General features: G+C 45.3%; 1 protein-coding gene across 5 annotated transcripts in view; it reads right to left on the bottom strand.

Annotated features, from left to right (window-relative positions):
- Window positions 1–162: 162 nt before the first annotated feature.
- SPIN1 (spindlin 1) overlaps window positions 163–16978 on the bottom strand; it is a 268258-nt gene continuing 251442 nt past the window's right edge. For all 5 annotated transcript variants that reach the window (XM_085632828.1, XM_085632825.1, XM_085632827.1 and 2 more), the window contains exon 6: window positions 163–3525. In XM_085632828.1, coding sequence (XP_085488954.1) covers window positions 3326–3525 — 200 coding nt within the window. In that variant the 3' untranslated portion in view covers window positions 163–3325. The remainder of the gene's footprint in view (window positions 3526–16978) is intronic.

Below are 16978 nucleotides of genomic sequence, written 5' to 3' on the forward strand. Positions count from 1 at the left end.
ATGACAACTGAAAATTCCATGATTCTTACTTCACACGGCAACAACTGTTCAAACAAATACAACAATCTAAGAAACCCCACTGCTGAAGAATTATTACTGATGATGATATAAGTGAAACAACTCTGCTTCACATTATATTCACGAGAACAAACCTTAGCGGCATACATTGCACATAAAGGGTTTATTTTCAATGTTTTAGGGATAGAGTTACATCATAATTATAAAAATTACTTACATAATTAACAGATTGAATGAAATTGTTTATACTTCTAAATGCAGAGAACAGATAACGGTCTACATAGCTCAAATAATATAAAGGAAACCAAATGCTAAAGATGGTCAACTGCCTAATTTTAGAACGTGAACACGAAGGTTTTTGAACTATACGCATACCAAGATCCATCCAGATTGCACCAATGATGTAAATACAAAAAAAGCACAGCATTTGTAAGGAACCACAAACTACCATGTATATAGCATAGTAATGGTTTTGAAATTACAGTGGTTTGTGTTTTGACAAAATTTGTGAATCACTTGATTTAAGACAATGCTCTAAGAGCATATAGTGCATTTCATAACTAACAGGGGGCAACCAGATTGCAAAGCAAATGTTTAAAGGGTTTGGCACTCAAAACAAGAAACAAACATTTTTTCGAAGTGTGAGATGCGAGGTTTTATTCTTTTTTTCTTTAAAAGCACATGGTCCCTTCAAATGCTGTATGTGGACATACAACTGGAATATTACCGTCCGTTGGCACTATGCTCACCTCACCAGTGCATGTAAACCTAATAACATCCACTGGAACAGCACAATAAGCAGAGTTACAAAATAAACGGCTAACATGCAACTTTACTTTGATACATTGAACGGTCTATACTTTAAGCATGCAAAAAAGGATGGTCTGCATTTAAGATTCTTTCTTGTATTTTAAGGTTTTACATGGCAGCCTGACTTCACACATACACACGCACAAAGTACATTATTACTACAGCAGGTAAATGAGAAAGGCCATACATGTTACAAATCGATCTGTAGCTTGTGCAATCACAAGTCCCATGATAATTTTGGAAAGCCGATGTTGACCCCTCTAGAATAGAGAAACAACGTTTAGTTTCGAGAGTAACGCAAACTGCATGCAGATCTGAAATATGAGCCTAAAGCAAAAGCCCAACATGTAGGGACGTTTAGTACGAAGAAGTTTAAGACTCCAAAACGTATACGTTTGCTTTAAAAAAAAAAAAAAAAAACATTTTTTAAAAAGCAAATAACTGACTTGGGGCACTTTGGGCATGCTGCGCGCAGTCTTGCAGGGCCAAGCCAGTAAGTGTCTCCCACCTGAGCTGCAAGGAAGATGTATGCATGGCGGCATCACAACACTGTGCACGCTGCGTAATTGACTCAAAAGAATGATACAATATGGACGTCCATTGATAGTGAAGTTTTACTGGGTTCCATGAGAAAAGAAAGACAGGGTTTTCCCTCAGAGGTGTAACCCACAATTACTGTATTGTGTCAAGAACATATCGTCTCTTTAGTACACCCACTCATACTTGTGCCATAAATGTTGATGTGGGCTCATGGAGCCAGGCTCAGCTTTGAGATTTACATGCAGGACTCGCAAAGAGTCAATTGGTACACTATATAGATCTGCAGGATGAGAAAAACACTGTTGCAAATCTGCTTACTTTGTTCAAAACACAAGTAACAATTACGATTTGGGTACTTACTGCGATGAAGACTGCATTGAGAAGCCATTAAATGAAAGACCCGAGCCTGCCACTAGTTACTCGCGATGAAATTCTAGACATACGGCAACAACAGCAATGGGCACACAATTAAGGTACTGTATGCATATGGTGAGTATTAGTTACAATTCAACAGCAAAATGAGGCACAAGCCTTAAGGCCAAAATATGAACCAGGCAAAAAAGGTTGAAAGGGATTTAAACCACAAAGTCTTCAGCTTTCAGAAAACCACCAGAAGACAAGGTGGCCTCAAACATCTCTGCATCAAAACGACAGCCTACTAGCTCACCGTTTATTTAAATAGTTTGCATTACTTGATATCAAAGCCCTCTTCTGCTCAACATTATGGTACAGCTTCCTACAGAGGTGTGAAAAGGTGCCAACAAACTGTGAAGCAGTAACAGCGTGACATAATTTTGTCTTTGCATGGACCTTTTTACATAGACTTCATACTGACATACTGGGTTAATTTCACAACTCTCTTGATAACTACTCTTCAACATTAAAACTGTAAAGACATTCTGGTCCTCTGGCCTGCTATTATTTAAATTCTGCTTCCCCTGCTTGGTATTAATTACATCCACAATCTTCCAGATGTCCGGGCATCTGATCGCCTCACATTCATGACACAATCTTCCACTGACAGGCAAAGCTCTATAGCATTGATTCGCATATGCAGAATACCCCACCAGGGTCGTCGGTACACCACAAAGAAAAAACGTTATTTTAGTTTGCAGTTTAGTTGTATGGATATATACCTGCATTCAAATCAATAGAGTAATAATTCTTCATCTAAAATGATATGTTGAAGGGACTTTACAGACGCAACTGGAGCCATATGTGACGCATCTTGCACTTACTTCCTGCGCACGCACAAACATCTGGACAGTTTATGCAATTTTAGACAACACAGGAAGCGAGCAAAGATGGGTAGGGTTAATAATGTACCCATGCAGTGTATAGACCGCCAGACGCGAGAAATTGAACACGTGCATCACTTTCGTAATTCATGGTTTCAAAGAAGCAATATGGATGAGTAACTTAATGTGTTAATGCTTCAGGAGATATTTAATTGTGAGCACTCTCCACAGCTGAATCCTACCAGGACCCGATTACCCACTGCTAAACACAGGCGCGAAGGCTCCATGAACTATTACCACCGGCAAATGAAACATGGCATGAAAGAGGCTTAGATAGTACAATTTCATATAATGGGGGCAAGAATGTAACAGAATAAAACATGAAATATTGTCAGACTTTTAGGACTCTAGTGCTTGCTCAGTTTTTTTTTTCCTTTGTTTATGTTGCAGTTAGTGTTTCACAGCTGCTCTTTGCAGTTGGATTCTTTCCTCCTCCCCAGATGTCGGCTTCAGTCTTCTTTCAGTCAGAGGCATTCCTTTACACAAAAGGACTTGTACTGTGACAGAATTGTACAGAATTTCCTGGCAGAGATTGTGGGTTCGCAGGGACATTTATGCTTTCATTAAACTGGAAAGCAATCAAGTCTCTTTCTTGTGTCTACAAATCTTTTTCCACTTGTCATAGTTCCACAAATTTGGCAGCAGTTCATGTGTCACATCTAGGATGTTTTCACCAAATCGTAGACGTAAATATGGAAATCATCATCAAACTTGATGAAATAGACAGAAGGTTTGGCTTCAACTTGATGAATGACCATGCCAGTCCTTTTTGAGCCATCCTCTTTGGCATACTCCACTTGCTTGCCAACCAAGCTATCTACAACTTCACCTGGTTCACGCTCTGCTGGAGGGGAGTCATCTATTCAAGAAAAAAAATATTGAGCATTATTTGTTTTGCGACAGGTACAAGATCACAAACTGTGTTTACAACATATACGCGCCATAACCTTTTAAAAAAAACACACAATATAATTGCAATTTTATCTGGACTGTTGTTCGAACTGGTACTACCCACATACTTTTGGACATCCTTTACGATGGGCATGCAAATTCATGGATTTTAAAGGATATGATAAATGCACAAGCTACTAGTGGCCAAGGAGTGGTGTCCCAGTGGCTTTCCATTTTGGGCCATTCTGAAACGCCTAGTGTTTTTAGGCCAAGGATCACCAGGTCCGAATATTCCACATCAGATAATCTTTGCCCCAGAGATACAGGACCAAAAGTATTGTGTGGGCCTACAGGGGCTGTGGCTACCAATCTTCAGATGAGGGGCATATACTTCAGCCAATTTCGCCAATGGGGGATGATTCCCAAGGCTAAGTCAGTTACGGACATCTTGGGCAACAGTTTTTAACAGCTCTTTGGGGGAACCCGATTGCTTCGTTCAACCACAAAACTTCTCCCCAGGTAGTAAGCATCATCTCAATGGGACGGTCTCTGTGTGGGACTGTCAGTGTCAGCCTTGATAAAAGTTATTTCCAAAAATATCTGTGGTTCACTTTATAATAGGAAACAAGTGGTGCTGCTGTTCAGCATGGCTAAAAGATAGTGTCACAGAGTGGAGTGCGATAGTGGAGTGGAGGAGGGGAGCTTCTAGGAGTGGAGGAGGGGAGCTTCTAGGAGTGGAGGAGGGGAGCTTCTAAGAGTGGAGGAGGGGAGCTTCTAGGAGTGGAGGAGGGGAGCTTCTAAGAGTGGAGGAGGGGAGCTTCTAAGAGTGGAGGAGGGGAGCTTCTAAGAGTGGAGGAGGGGAGCTTCTAAGAGTGGAGGAGGGGAGCTTCTAAGAGTGGAGGAGGGGAGCTTCTAAGAGTGGAGGAGGGGAGCTTCTAAGAGTGGAGGAGGGGAGCTTCTAAGAGTGGAGGAGGGGAGCTTCTAAGAGTGGAGGAGGGGAGCTTCTAAGAGTGGAGGAGGGGAGCTTCTAAGAGTGGAGGAGGGGAGCTTCTAAGAGTGGAGGAGGGGAGCTTCTAAGAGTGGAGGAGGGGAGCTTCTAAGAGTGGAGGGGAGCTTCTAGGAGTGGAGGGGAGCTTCTAGGAGTGGAGGGGAGCTTCTAGGAGTGGAGGGGAGCTTCTAGGAGTGGAGGGGAGCTTCTAGGAGTGGAGGGGAGCTTCTAGGAGTGGAGGGGAGCTTCTAGGAGTGGAGGGGAGCTTCTAGGAGTGGAGGGGAGCTTCTAGGAGTGGAGGGGAGCTTCTAGGAGTGGAGGGGAGCTTCTAGGAGTGGAGGGGCGGGGAGAAAGGCGGAGGGGCCGGGAGCGGGGCGGAGGGCCGGGAGCGGGGCGGAAGGCCGGGAGCGGGGCGGAGGGGCCGGGAGCGGGGCGGAGGGGCCGGGAGCGGGGCGGAGGGCCGGGAGCGGGGCGGAGGGCCGGGAGCGGGGCGGAGGGGCCGGGAGCGGGGCGGAGGGGCCGGGAGCGGGGCGGAGGGGCCGGGAGCGGGGCGGAGGGGCCGGGAGCGGGGCGGAGGGGCCGGGAGCGGGGCGGAGGGGCCGGGAGCGCAGCGGAGGGGCGCAGAGTGCAGCGGAGGGGCGCAGAGTGCAGCGGAGGGGCGCAGAGTGCAGCGGAGGGGCGCAGAGTGCAGCGGAGGGGCGCAGAGTGCAGCGGAGGGGCGCAGAGTGCAGCGGAGGGGCGCAGAGTGCAGCGGAGGGGCGCAGAGTGGAGAAGGGTGTCGCAGAGTGGAGAAGGGTGTCGCAGAGTGGAGAAGGGTGTCGCAGAGTGGAGAAGGGTGTCGCAGAGTGGAGAAGGGTGTCGCAGAGTGGAGAAGGGTGTCGCAGAGTGGAGAAGGGTGTCGCAGAGTGGAGAAGGGTGTCGCAGAGTGGAGAAGGGTGTCGCAGAGTGGAGAAGGGTGTCGCAGAGTGGAGAAGGGTGTCGCAGAGTGGAGAAGGGTGTCGCAGAGTGGAGAAGGGTGTCGCAGAGTGGAGAAGGGTGTCGCAGAGTGGAGAAGGGTGTCGCAGAGTGGAGAAGGGTGTCGCAGAGTGGAGAAGGGTGTCGCAGAGTGGAGAAGGGTGTCGCAGAGTGGAGAAGGGTGTCGCAGAGTGGAGAAGGGTGTCGCAGAGTGGAGAAGGGTGTCGCAGAGTGGAGAAGGGTGTCGCAGAGTGGAGAAGGGTGTCGCAGAGTGGAGAAGGGTGTCGCAGAGTGGAGAAGGGTGTCGCAGAGCGGAGAAGGGTGTCGCAGAGCGGAGAAGGGTGTCGCAGAGCGGAGAAGGGTGTCGCAGAGCGGAGAAGGGTGTCGCAGAGCGGAGAAGGGTGTCGCAGAGTGGAGAAGGGTGTCGCAGAGTGGAGAAGGGTGTCGCAGAGTGGAGAAGGGTGTCGCAGAGTGGAGAAGGGTGTCGCAGAGTGGCGAAGGGTGTCGCAGAGTGGAGAAGGGTGTCGCAGAGTGGAGAAGGGTGTCGCAGAGTGGAGAAGGGTGTCGCAGAGTGGAGAAGGGTGTCGCAGAGTGGAGAAGGGTGTCGTAGAGTAGGGTGACAAAGAGTAGTGTGTCAGACTGAAGTGACGTAGAGTGGGGTAAAGCGGCGTAGAGGCAGTTGCATAGAGTGGAGTGGCTAAGAATGACACTGTTGTAAAGTCGAGTGTCGCAGGGTGGCATGGTGAGTTGTGGAATGACAAAGTGAAGTTACGTAGAGAGTTAGAGTGAGTATTGTAGAGTGAAGCGGTGTAGTGCTGTATGGTGGAGTAGTGTCGTAGAGTAGTGTACGGTACAGCAGAGTGGCGTAGGGTGGTGGAGACCAGCAGTGTAGAATAGAGTGAGACAGAGTGGAGTACAGAGTAATGGAGTAGAGAGTAAGAGTGGTGTAAAGGGGAGTGGCATATTGTAGAGTTGAACGGAGTGGGCATAGAGCGAAGTGGAGTATAGTGGAATGGAGTAGAGTGGCGTGAAGTATTGTCTCATGAAGTGGAGTATGCATAGTGTGGTAGCGCACTGCCATTACAGACAACACATTTTCAATTGAAATGACCATTACATTTCCATGGACATACAGTTTTACGGATGACATTATACTGCGCTCAACCGATAAGGTGTTGAAATGGAAACAGCTTGTATATTGATTTGTTTTGATCGTATTAAAATATTTGTTTCACCACACTTCAAAAGTACAAAGAAAAGTGTGCTTCATTTGTTTTTCCCCAATTCGGATATATTCTGAAATATTTGCACAGGTTTATTTATAAACATTGAGATTTTGTTGTGTGCTGGAAAAAAAGCCATTCCATTCACATCCCCAGATGGTCATATAAATACTCTCACTTTGAAGTCAAAGAAAGAAAAGTAAACAACAAGGTCCCATGCAAGACCGAGCCCGACATCTGACCACAGTCTTTCAATGCACAGCAAATGTGACGAGAAGAAAACTATAAGGCCTACTTACAGAAAGCGAGCATTCATGAATAACACAGTAAACAGGTTATGCTCTACTGAGGGGACAATGGCATGCAGGACAGCCTTAAACAAAAACATCAAGCAAATAGAAAGAAAGCAAATGTGAGTTGCAAACCACAAAGCCAATGGTAGGAAATGGGCGGAATGCATTCCCAGGAAAGCTTTCAGAATGTCCCCAAGAATTCTTCTCGCAAACAGCTGTGCTGTCTGGTCGGCGCATCAACCTAAGAACGAGCCTGTTGAGAGAAACTGCACTCATTCGGCTGTGTTGGAGGAGCAGCTCAGCTAAAGGCCAGCTCTGGACACATCAGGAGAATCAGACGTGGCTGCCAGCTAACGGTAAAAGGGCTGAGCTGAAATGGCATATGCCGCATCCACACAAAGCTCCCACCTGCATCTGCCTTTATGACAGGACTTTGGGACAGCAATCATAGGTGGAGCGGTATGGTATGGTTTGTCTGCAAGAGATGTTCTTTTGGTCAGTCCTATCCAGTTCTGTAGGATGAATACAGTAAAATTGGAAGGGCTTGTCCCCTTGATGATGAATGCAATGCAGATGGACACCCACAGGGGGCTGCTCTGCAGGGACTGAGCTTGCCTGCAGTAAGCCCAGATGTGGTGCTGTGTGTAATCTGGTTTCAGGCTCCTGCCCTTCGTCAAAGGCCGTTGGATTTTAATGGCTATGCCTAGCCGTGAAGTAACCCCGCTGCGGAACAGCAGACCCTGTGATGCCAAATGGTGATCGTTAAGGTACAGGTGTTGATATGAAGACTATGAGACAGCAGCTGGACATTGGTAATGTGACACAACAACCCTTTGTGGTATTTAAAAAAAACTCTTATGTAAAAACTGCTGCTTGAATACGGTCATGCACTGCAAGTTCCAGAAAGCTGTGAGAGGGGCTACGCCTCCTGTGGAGGTTACTTGGTTCAAATGAGTGCGCGAGTGGCTCTGCAGTTTTTGAGAATTAAGCCTTTGACAAAGGGCAGGAGCCCAAAACCGGTCGGCCAAAGAAACGGTTTGTGTGCAATGTTTTCTGTCCATGCTGCAGTCCTGCATAATAAATGAAGCAACATTATCTACCTGAGCGGGTTCTTTCTTTTGGGGAAACCTTTGCGATTGGAGATATATATATATATATATATATATATATAATATGCTACTTCCCAGTATGCATCTGTTCTTGGCATGTAGAGCTGTAGATCCACACACTTCTGCATAGATAGCCATCTGGTGTTGGGCCCGGATGTTTGCACTTTGTTGTTGTCCTGGAAAGTCTTTGGAAGTCACGGGATAGGTGGCTCATCCTTTGGACAATAGTGCGCATGGTCATCGACTCCATCGTTAGATTGTTTTTTCGCCAAGAAGGGAAATGATGGAGTTTTGTAAGAAACAGAAAAGATGTCCATGTATGTTGTATCTAAATAAGATAATTCTGGACCAAATAAAGGTAGCCGGGGAGGTGGGTGGGCGTGTGTGGATCTACAGCTCGACATGCCAAGAACAGATGCATACTGGTAAGTAGCATTTTCCGTTCGTGGCATATGAGCTGTAGATCACACAGTTCTGTATAGATTGCTTAGCAGTACTCCTCCTTAGCGGCAATTACCAGTGTCTGTTGCAGGAGTTTGAAATAGTGTTTTAAGTACAGCTTGGCCCACACTAGCTTGTTGTTTTGCCTGCACATCTACACAATAGTGTTTTGTGAATGTGTGCGGTGTAGACCATGTAGCTGCTCTGCAGATATCATCCAAGGGAATGTTCCCTAAAAATGCAATTGAAGCCCCTATCTTTCGGGTAGAGTGGGCTTTAGGGGAAATAGATAGTGTACGTTTTGCTTTGTGACAGCAAATTTGTATACATTTGACAATCCACCGATCCCGGATTTTGTATGGGATTGCCTTTATATGGTGGTGAGAAGGATACAAAGAGCTTTTTTTTTTTGCGAAAAGGTTTTGTCCTGCCAATACAATAAAGGAGTGCTCTTTTTACATCTAGAGTATGAAGAGCTCTTTCTGCGACTCTTCGTGGTTGCGAGAATACTAGCAACTCAACAGACTGATTGAGATGAAAAGGAGAAATAACTTTAGGAAGGAATTTGGGATTTGTCCTGAGAACCACTTTATGATGGAGTTGTAAAAATGGTTCTTGAATAGTTAGAGCTTGTAGCTCGCTGACTCTCCCAAGAGAAGTAATTGCTACAAGGAAAGCGACTTTCCATGTAAGAAATTGTAGTTCGCATTTTTGCAGAGGTTAGAATGGAGGGCCCATTAGCCTTGTGAGGACAATGTTTAAATTCCACACTGGTGAGGGTGGTACCCTAGGAGGAATGATTCTTTTAAAACCTTCCATAAATGCTTTAATGGCTGGGACCCTGAATAATGACAAGTGTTGTCTATTTTGTAAGTAAGCTGCTATGGCAGCGAGGTGTAGTCTAATAGATGTGTATGCTAGAATACACCTTTGAAGATGTAGTAGGTAACATATGATGTGTTGAATAGACACATCTAAAGGATTGATGTTGTTGTTATTACAGTATATTACAAATCTTTCCAACTTGGCTGCATAGCAGGCTCTAGTGGTGAGGCGTCTAGTTTCTTTGATAACATTCATGCAGTCAGGGGGTAGGTTAAGGTAACCAAATTCTAACACTTCAGGAGCCAGATCACTAGGTTGAGCTGTGCTGGGTCCGGGTGTCTGATCTCTCCACGGTTCTGTGTTAAGAGGCGTGGAGAGATGTGTAGTTTGTGGTGTGGGACTACTGATAGTTCCAGCAGTGTTGTGTACCATGGTTGTCTGGCCCATGTTGGAGCAACTAGGATGAGTGTTGGTGAGTGTTGCTGTAGTTTTCGCACCACCAATGGAATGAGTGGGAGAGGCAGAAAAGCGTAGGCAAATCTGCCTGACCAATTCATCCATATCGCATTGCCTTTGGACAATGGGTGTGGATATATGGCGGCGAAGCTTGGGCATTTTGTGTTGAAATGTGTGGCGAAGAGATCCATCTCTGGCTGTCCCCACATTTGGAAATACGGTTGAAGAACTTGTGGATGAGGTTCCCACTTGTGAATCTGTTATGTTTGACGACTTAACAGATCCGCTATGCTGTTTTGGACTCCTGGAACGTGTTGAGCTAGGAGAAAAATGTTTTGAGGAATAGCCCACCTCCATATGCTCTGTGCTAATTGAGAGAGCTGTCGGGAGTGTGTCCCGCCTTGTTTTTGTATATAGTACATTGCTGTCATATTGTCGCTGTGGACTAGGACAGCTTTGCCTGTTATATGTTTCTGGAATGATTTTAATGCCAGGAATATTTCTAGTAACTCCAGGTGATTGATGTGGAGTACTTTTTGCTGAGGTGTCAATTTGCCTTGCATGGTATGGCGTAATAGATGAGCTCCCCAGCCAGTGAGCGATGAGTCTGCTGTTAGTAAAATCTGTGGAACCGGCTCTATGAACGGTCGCCCTCTGGAAAGGTTGTGTGTTTTCCACCACGGCAGAGAGCGATGCGTGCAGCCGTCTACCAACACTAGATCTGTCAGCTGACCAGGAGCCTGGTTCCATCGACGTGCTAAGCATTCCTGTAGGGGACGCATGTGGAGTCTGGCATGAGGTACTTACTATGAATATGCAAGAGGCCATCATCCCTATGAGCTGCATTAACACTCGAGCTGGAAGCGAGTGTTGTGGTTGGAATTTTGTAATGAGACTTTGCATGCTTGCTTTCCTGGGTGGACTGGGATATGCAAGGCCTTTTGAGGTGTTTATTGTGGCACCGAGATACTGGTGAATGTGGGACGGTTGTAGGTGAGACTTTGTGAGGTCTATGGTGAATCCTAAGTCGAGTAGTAGTTGGATTGTGGCGTGTGTGCGATTTACACACTGGTTGTATGACTTGGCTTTTATGAGCCAGTCGTCTAATTACGGGAAGACGTGAATTTGATGTCTTTGTGGTGAGCTGCAACTACTGCTAGTCATTTTGTGAGGACTCTAGGTGCTGTGGTGACTCCGAATGAAAGAACCCTGAATTGGTAATGCTAACCGTCCACTACAAATCTGAGATATTTCTTGTGAGCGGGGTGAATGGGAATATGGAAGTAGGCGTCCTTGAGAGCTAGGGTGGCAAGGAAATCGCCTTGTGAGAGCAGAGGAAGTACCTGTTGAAGCGTGACCATGTGAAAATGGTCCGATTGTATGTGAAGGTTTAGGGGTCTGAGGTCCAGGGTGGGTCTCAGGGTTCCGTCCTTCTTTGGAATGAGGAAGTACAGGTAAACTCCTGTGTTTTGCTGATGCAGGGGAACCGGATCTATTGCATGTTTTTGTAGGAGAGAAAGCACTTCTTGCTTTAGCAGCGATAAATGTTCTGTTGACATTGGGCGCTGTCTGGGTGGTATGTTTGGGGGAGTAGAGGTGAGTTCTAGACAGTAACCGGTTTGAATAATTTGTCTCACTTACCTGTCGGTAGTGATGTTGTTCCAGACAGGTAGGAATTGTAGCAGTCTTCCCCCGACTGGCGTGGAATGTTCTGGGGGGAGTGCAGGGAAGTCACTGGGTGGGGGTGGAGGCGGAGCGCGTATTGTTAGTTTTGCCTCTGCCTTTGTTATTATTGCCTCTGTAGCCTCCTCTATGATAACCCCTGGTAAAGGTTGTTTGGGTGGGACTTTTGTATGACGTGGAGGGGTTGTCAGAGAAGTATCCTCTGGAGGTGCCCCTATAAGAGGAGCGACAAAATGAATGTCTGGGAGCTTGCGACTGCAAGGCTCCCATTGATTTAGCCGTGTCGGTGTCTTTTTTCATATTTTCTAGAGATTAATCCACGGCAGGGCCAAACAGACGTTCTTGATCAAAAGGTTTGTAAAGTATGATATTTTGAACTTCTGGTTTAAACCCTGAAATGCGTAGCCATGAATGTCTACGTAAGAGGACACTTGTATTGATGGTTCGGGAGGCGGTGCCTGCGACATCTAGAGCGCAACGAATGGAGGTGTTTGTTAAAAGTTTACCCTCTTGTATGAGGTGGTTGGCTTTTGCCTTGTATTTGTCTGGGAGGTGTTGTAATAGGGTTTCCAACTCAACGTAGTGTGCCCTATCTTATCTAGCCAGCAAAGCTTGTGTGTTGGCAATATGCCATATGTTGGCTGCCTGTGACGCTGTTCGTTATCCAGAAGCGTCCAGGAGTTTTTACTCCTTTTCAGGAGGGGGAGCATCGCCTGATGTTTGTGAGTTGGCCCGCTTTCTGGCGTTGGACACCACTAAGGTATCCAATGGTATTTGTCCCTTGATGTAAACAGGGTCTGCTGGGGCAGATTTAGATTTCTTCTCTATTCTGGGGTTAATAACCCTAGCCCTAACAGGATCTTTGAACACCTCAGGTGCATGTTTAATTACCCCTTTTAACATAGGGAGAACAGTAGTGGACCTTTGTGATGTATCAAATGTGTCCATTAGAAAGTTCTCCTCCACAGGTTCTGTATCTAGGAGCTACCCCATGGTATTGTGCAGCTCTGTGAACGAGCTGGTTGAACCCCACAGTATCCTCTGGGGGAGAGGGTCTAGTTGGATAAATGTCGTCTTGTGGTACATCAGGGATATCTGGTGTGCCATAATTGTCCCATGGTTCGCATGGGGTGTAAGGCTGACTAGGATCCCCTAATGGTTCATTGTCTGCACCGTCCCCAGAAGTGTCATCATTGTCCTGAGGTGGAGGAGATGGTGAGGGGAGTGGAGATGGAGTAGAGGAGTGGTGTGGAGGGGGGGAGGAGGAGGAGGTGGAGAAGGTACTTTGGTGGAGATGGAGCCGGTACAGGCATGTCCATTGTTCTCTTCTTGGAGCTGAGAATTAGTTGACCTGTTTTGGGGTCTTTAAAGAAGAGTTTTTTGCGTTGGATCCAGGCGAAAAAGCTCTTCTTGTGGAGGTTGGTCTTTTGGTGCAGATTTTTTCAGTTCCGAAGGTTTGCGTGGTGCCGAATCTGGAGCAGATTTAGGTTGTTTAGGCTTGGCATCGTGAGATTTCTAAATTTCTGAAGGAGCCTGTGGAACCGGTTGTTTTTTCCGTCCGAGTGTTTTTCGGTTCCGTAGGTTGAGAGCCTGTACTCTTTGGAAGTGGCTTTTTGCTCGGTTCCAATGTCTTTTTCGGAGTCAAGAGGTCGGTACCAGTAGGTTTCGGTGAAGAGTGCGTTGATGCGGAGCCAGTGGTCAGCACGGAGGGGGACGACAGTTTCTTTTTGGGTGACGGGGATTGGGTTTCGGCACCGAAGGCAGGCTGACTTGATCCCGAGTGGCCTGAAGGCTTATGTGATGACTTCTCTGTCGGGCCCGAAGGGGGGACATGGGAAGTCTTATCCTGGTGTGCACCTAGGCGTGAAGGTGTTACCAAAGCCTTTTTTGGGGGTGGGGGAAGGGGGTCGGGGTCAACGTCACTACTTACGACCCGCTGCCCTGGGGTGATATCTTCGATGTCGGAGTTGTTGCCTTCGGAGGCACTGACGAGGCATTCTTTGACCCGCTCCTGCTCTGGTACATCGACACCCTCCTGGAAGATGTCGTCGGGAATGGATGTCGACGATCGAGCCATGCTTCTTCGAGCTCGACGCTCTTGGATAGTTTTCTTCGATGTAGAGATGCGCGTCGAGTAGGGAACGCGATCGGAATACCGGAGAAAAGGGTGAAGGATTGCGTGTCAAAAGTTGGATCGGTAGTGGGACCGAACTGGAGCGCGATAAACGCATCCGAACAATCTAACGATGGAGTCGATGCCCATGCGCACTATTGTCCAAAGGAGGAGCCACCTATCCTGTGACTTCCAAAGACTTTCCAGGACAACAACAAAGTGCAAACATCCGGGCCCAACACCAGATTGTGATCTATGCATAAGTGTGTGATCTACAGCTCATATGACTCGAACATATATATATATATATATATATATATATATATATATATATATATATATATATATACACACACACTGAAAAAACCATAGGTTTTACCGACTTTATAGTTAGGAATCAGCATTTAAAAAACCTTTGAAATTCACTGAAAAAAACAATAGGTTTCAGGGACGTTCTAGTTAGTTGGACATTTGACTCATATAAAACCAGAGAAATTTGCCCGTTATACTTAGCTGAGCTAACTATACCTTGCGCGCCCGCAATGCACTGGTGATGACGTCACATATTACATAACTCATTACATGGTCAGTGACATCACTGATGACATCTCAAATGACATCATCCAGTGAATGTGTGTTTCTGTAAAGTTTAAATATTTTTCATATATATCTATGCCAAGGTGTATTGAAGAAAGAGTGAATTTACAAGTCCCTGAATGGATTATTTAGTAGGTCTGTGCCTGACTGTATAACTGAGTGATTGAACATGTGTTACTGAATGTATGGGTTAGTGACTAAACTGTGTGAAAGTCTGTATTAGTGTCTCAGTTGGTGTATAAGCAGCTGAATGGGTTGGCGAGTAGCTACATGAGTGTCTATATGGGTTATTGATTTGTTGTCTGAGTATCTGTATGAGTGCCTGAGTGTCTGTGTGGATGGGTGGGGGGGGGGGGGGTGTATGACTGTGCATACATGTCTGAGTGGGTGAGTCACTGGTTGTATGGATTCAAAAGTACATCTGGGAAGGGCTATATGGGTAAGTGTGTGTGTGTGTGTGCGTGTGTGTGTGTGTGTATGGGTGTGTTGGTGAGTGAATGAATGTCTCACTGGTATATGCGTGAGTAACTACATATGTTTCAAGGCAGTATATGCGAGTGTTGGAGTACATAAAATGACTATACGTGCGAGTAAGTTATTTGAAGGAGTGGGTGTATAAAAGTGTCTGCTTGTATCAGTGATTGTATAAGACAGTAAGTATGTGTTAGTATCTGCATAAATAAGTGATGTGGTGTGTGTGTGTATATAAATAACGCAGTTGGTGTATATAACTGTATACATGAGTAAATGGGTATGTGATTGATTCTTTGCATGACTGACCAGATGTGTGAGTAACTATGGATGAGTGGCGGACTGTGACTGTATGTATAGGTGTATGAGTGCATATTGTAGCACAGTATTGATGAGTTTAAGTGAGTGGATGTGAGTGTAGACCTAGGAAATAGTGGGTGGTATGTAATATCTGGCAGTTGTGTGTATGGTTTCAAAAATAGTAGTCTGTATTTTAGAGTGCGTGTATCAAATATTATATCAGGCCATCAGTATGTGCATCAGATTATCAGGTGGATGATGTCATCAGTGATGTCATTTGAGATGTCATCAGTGATGTCACTGACCATGTCATGAGTGATGTAGTATGTGACGTCATCACCAGTGCATTGCGGGCACGCGAGTTATAGTTAGCTCAAGTAACTAGAACGGGCAAATTTCTCTGGTTTTATATGAGTCAAATGTCCAACTAACTATAATGTCCCTGAAACCTATGTTTTTTTCAGTGAATTTCAAAGTTTTTTTAAATGCTAATTCCTAACTATAACGTCCGTAAAACCTATGTTTTTTTTCAGTGAATTTTAAAGGTTTTTTAAATGCTAATTCCCCACTATAACGTCTGTAAAACCTATGGTTTTTTCAGAGAATTTCGAAGGTTTTTTAAATGTTAATTTCATATTTTAATATTCATAAACCCAATATTTTTTCTATTTTTTTTGTAATATTTTGGAACTCTATTATCCTTTTTTGTTTTTAATTTAAAAATATGTAATGTTTTATATCTTCAAAAAAAAGTATGTATATCGTTTTTGTTGAGAAAACTGAAGTCCCGTACCAGTAGTGTACCAAGCTCCATCAGCACGCCAATCCTATCCGCCAAATTACTAAACTCGTAAAGGATGTGCATTTCGTATCCGATGGGTTCGTGGCACCGCATCACTCATAACTTCATATACGTATGTGGTCGCGCCAGCTGCTACTTTGGTATGCGACGGGTACGTCATGTACATATGGGGTCATGCCCGCTGCGCGTTGCGTATGCGACGAGTGCACGCTGCCAGCCCCTGTGTTACGTCATAGACATATGATGTCGCGCCGGGAAAGCAATTCTCATTTTTTTTGTCTCAAAACTATATCTAAGTTTAAAGTGTATACGAGAACAAGCGATAATCTAAAATATTTTAAACATTTATATATTTCTAACTGTAATAATATCATATTATGGTAATATTTTCTCAAAATCGCGTCGGGTGCGGCCTCCTTGTGCACTCGCTGCGCGATTGCCATTTGACCTTAAAGAAAAGCATTTGATTTGTTCATAACATTTCCCATTGTAACAGTTGGAGAACCCCACCCATTTTCGCCATTCTCTCTACAGCGTTTGATGAGAAACTCCTCTTCTGCTTACAGAGCTTTTTTGATAAGTTTTTGCTATGTACACATGTATCTGACAGTACACACAACATGCAACCATCATCTTCATCAATATTCATGCTCTGTAAAGCAGCCTTCCACCTGTGATAGCCATGCATCTAAAAGCTACATAACAGAACTGCCAGAGGTAACATGGTTGCATACGCTGTGCACAGCACAATGTAATGTGGTACAGCCCAGGGGCAGTATCATGTATACATAATGAACACACAGACACAGATAGATAGTGGAAGTGGGCACGAGCGCTCGACTCGTGTGGGGTGAGTGTAAAGCAGCCCTCAGGGAATGGTTGCTGCTAGCATCAACTACAACAGTAATCATTGAATCACACACAGAGATTCAATAATAAATGGGTCAATAGTTTGTGCTGCAGTAAGGTAGGGACACTAGATGTGAAATAATACAGAAAAGATTCTATTGTAAACAAGCATTTGCAATGCAATAGGTCTCGCATTTATACGAGTTTGAGCTATTGGCATTGTAAATGACAATGCCTTTTATTTAGGTTTTAAAAACCCACACATAAATAAAAGGCATTGCCATTTACAGTGCCAATAGCTCAAACTCTTAACAACT

Source organism: Triturus cristatus, chromosome 2_1 (genome assembly GCF_964204655.1).
Source record: "Triturus cristatus chromosome 2_1, aTriCri1.1, whole genome shotgun sequence".
NCBI classification, from domain to species: domain Eukaryota; kingdom Metazoa; phylum Chordata; class Amphibia; order Caudata; family Salamandridae; genus Triturus; species Triturus cristatus.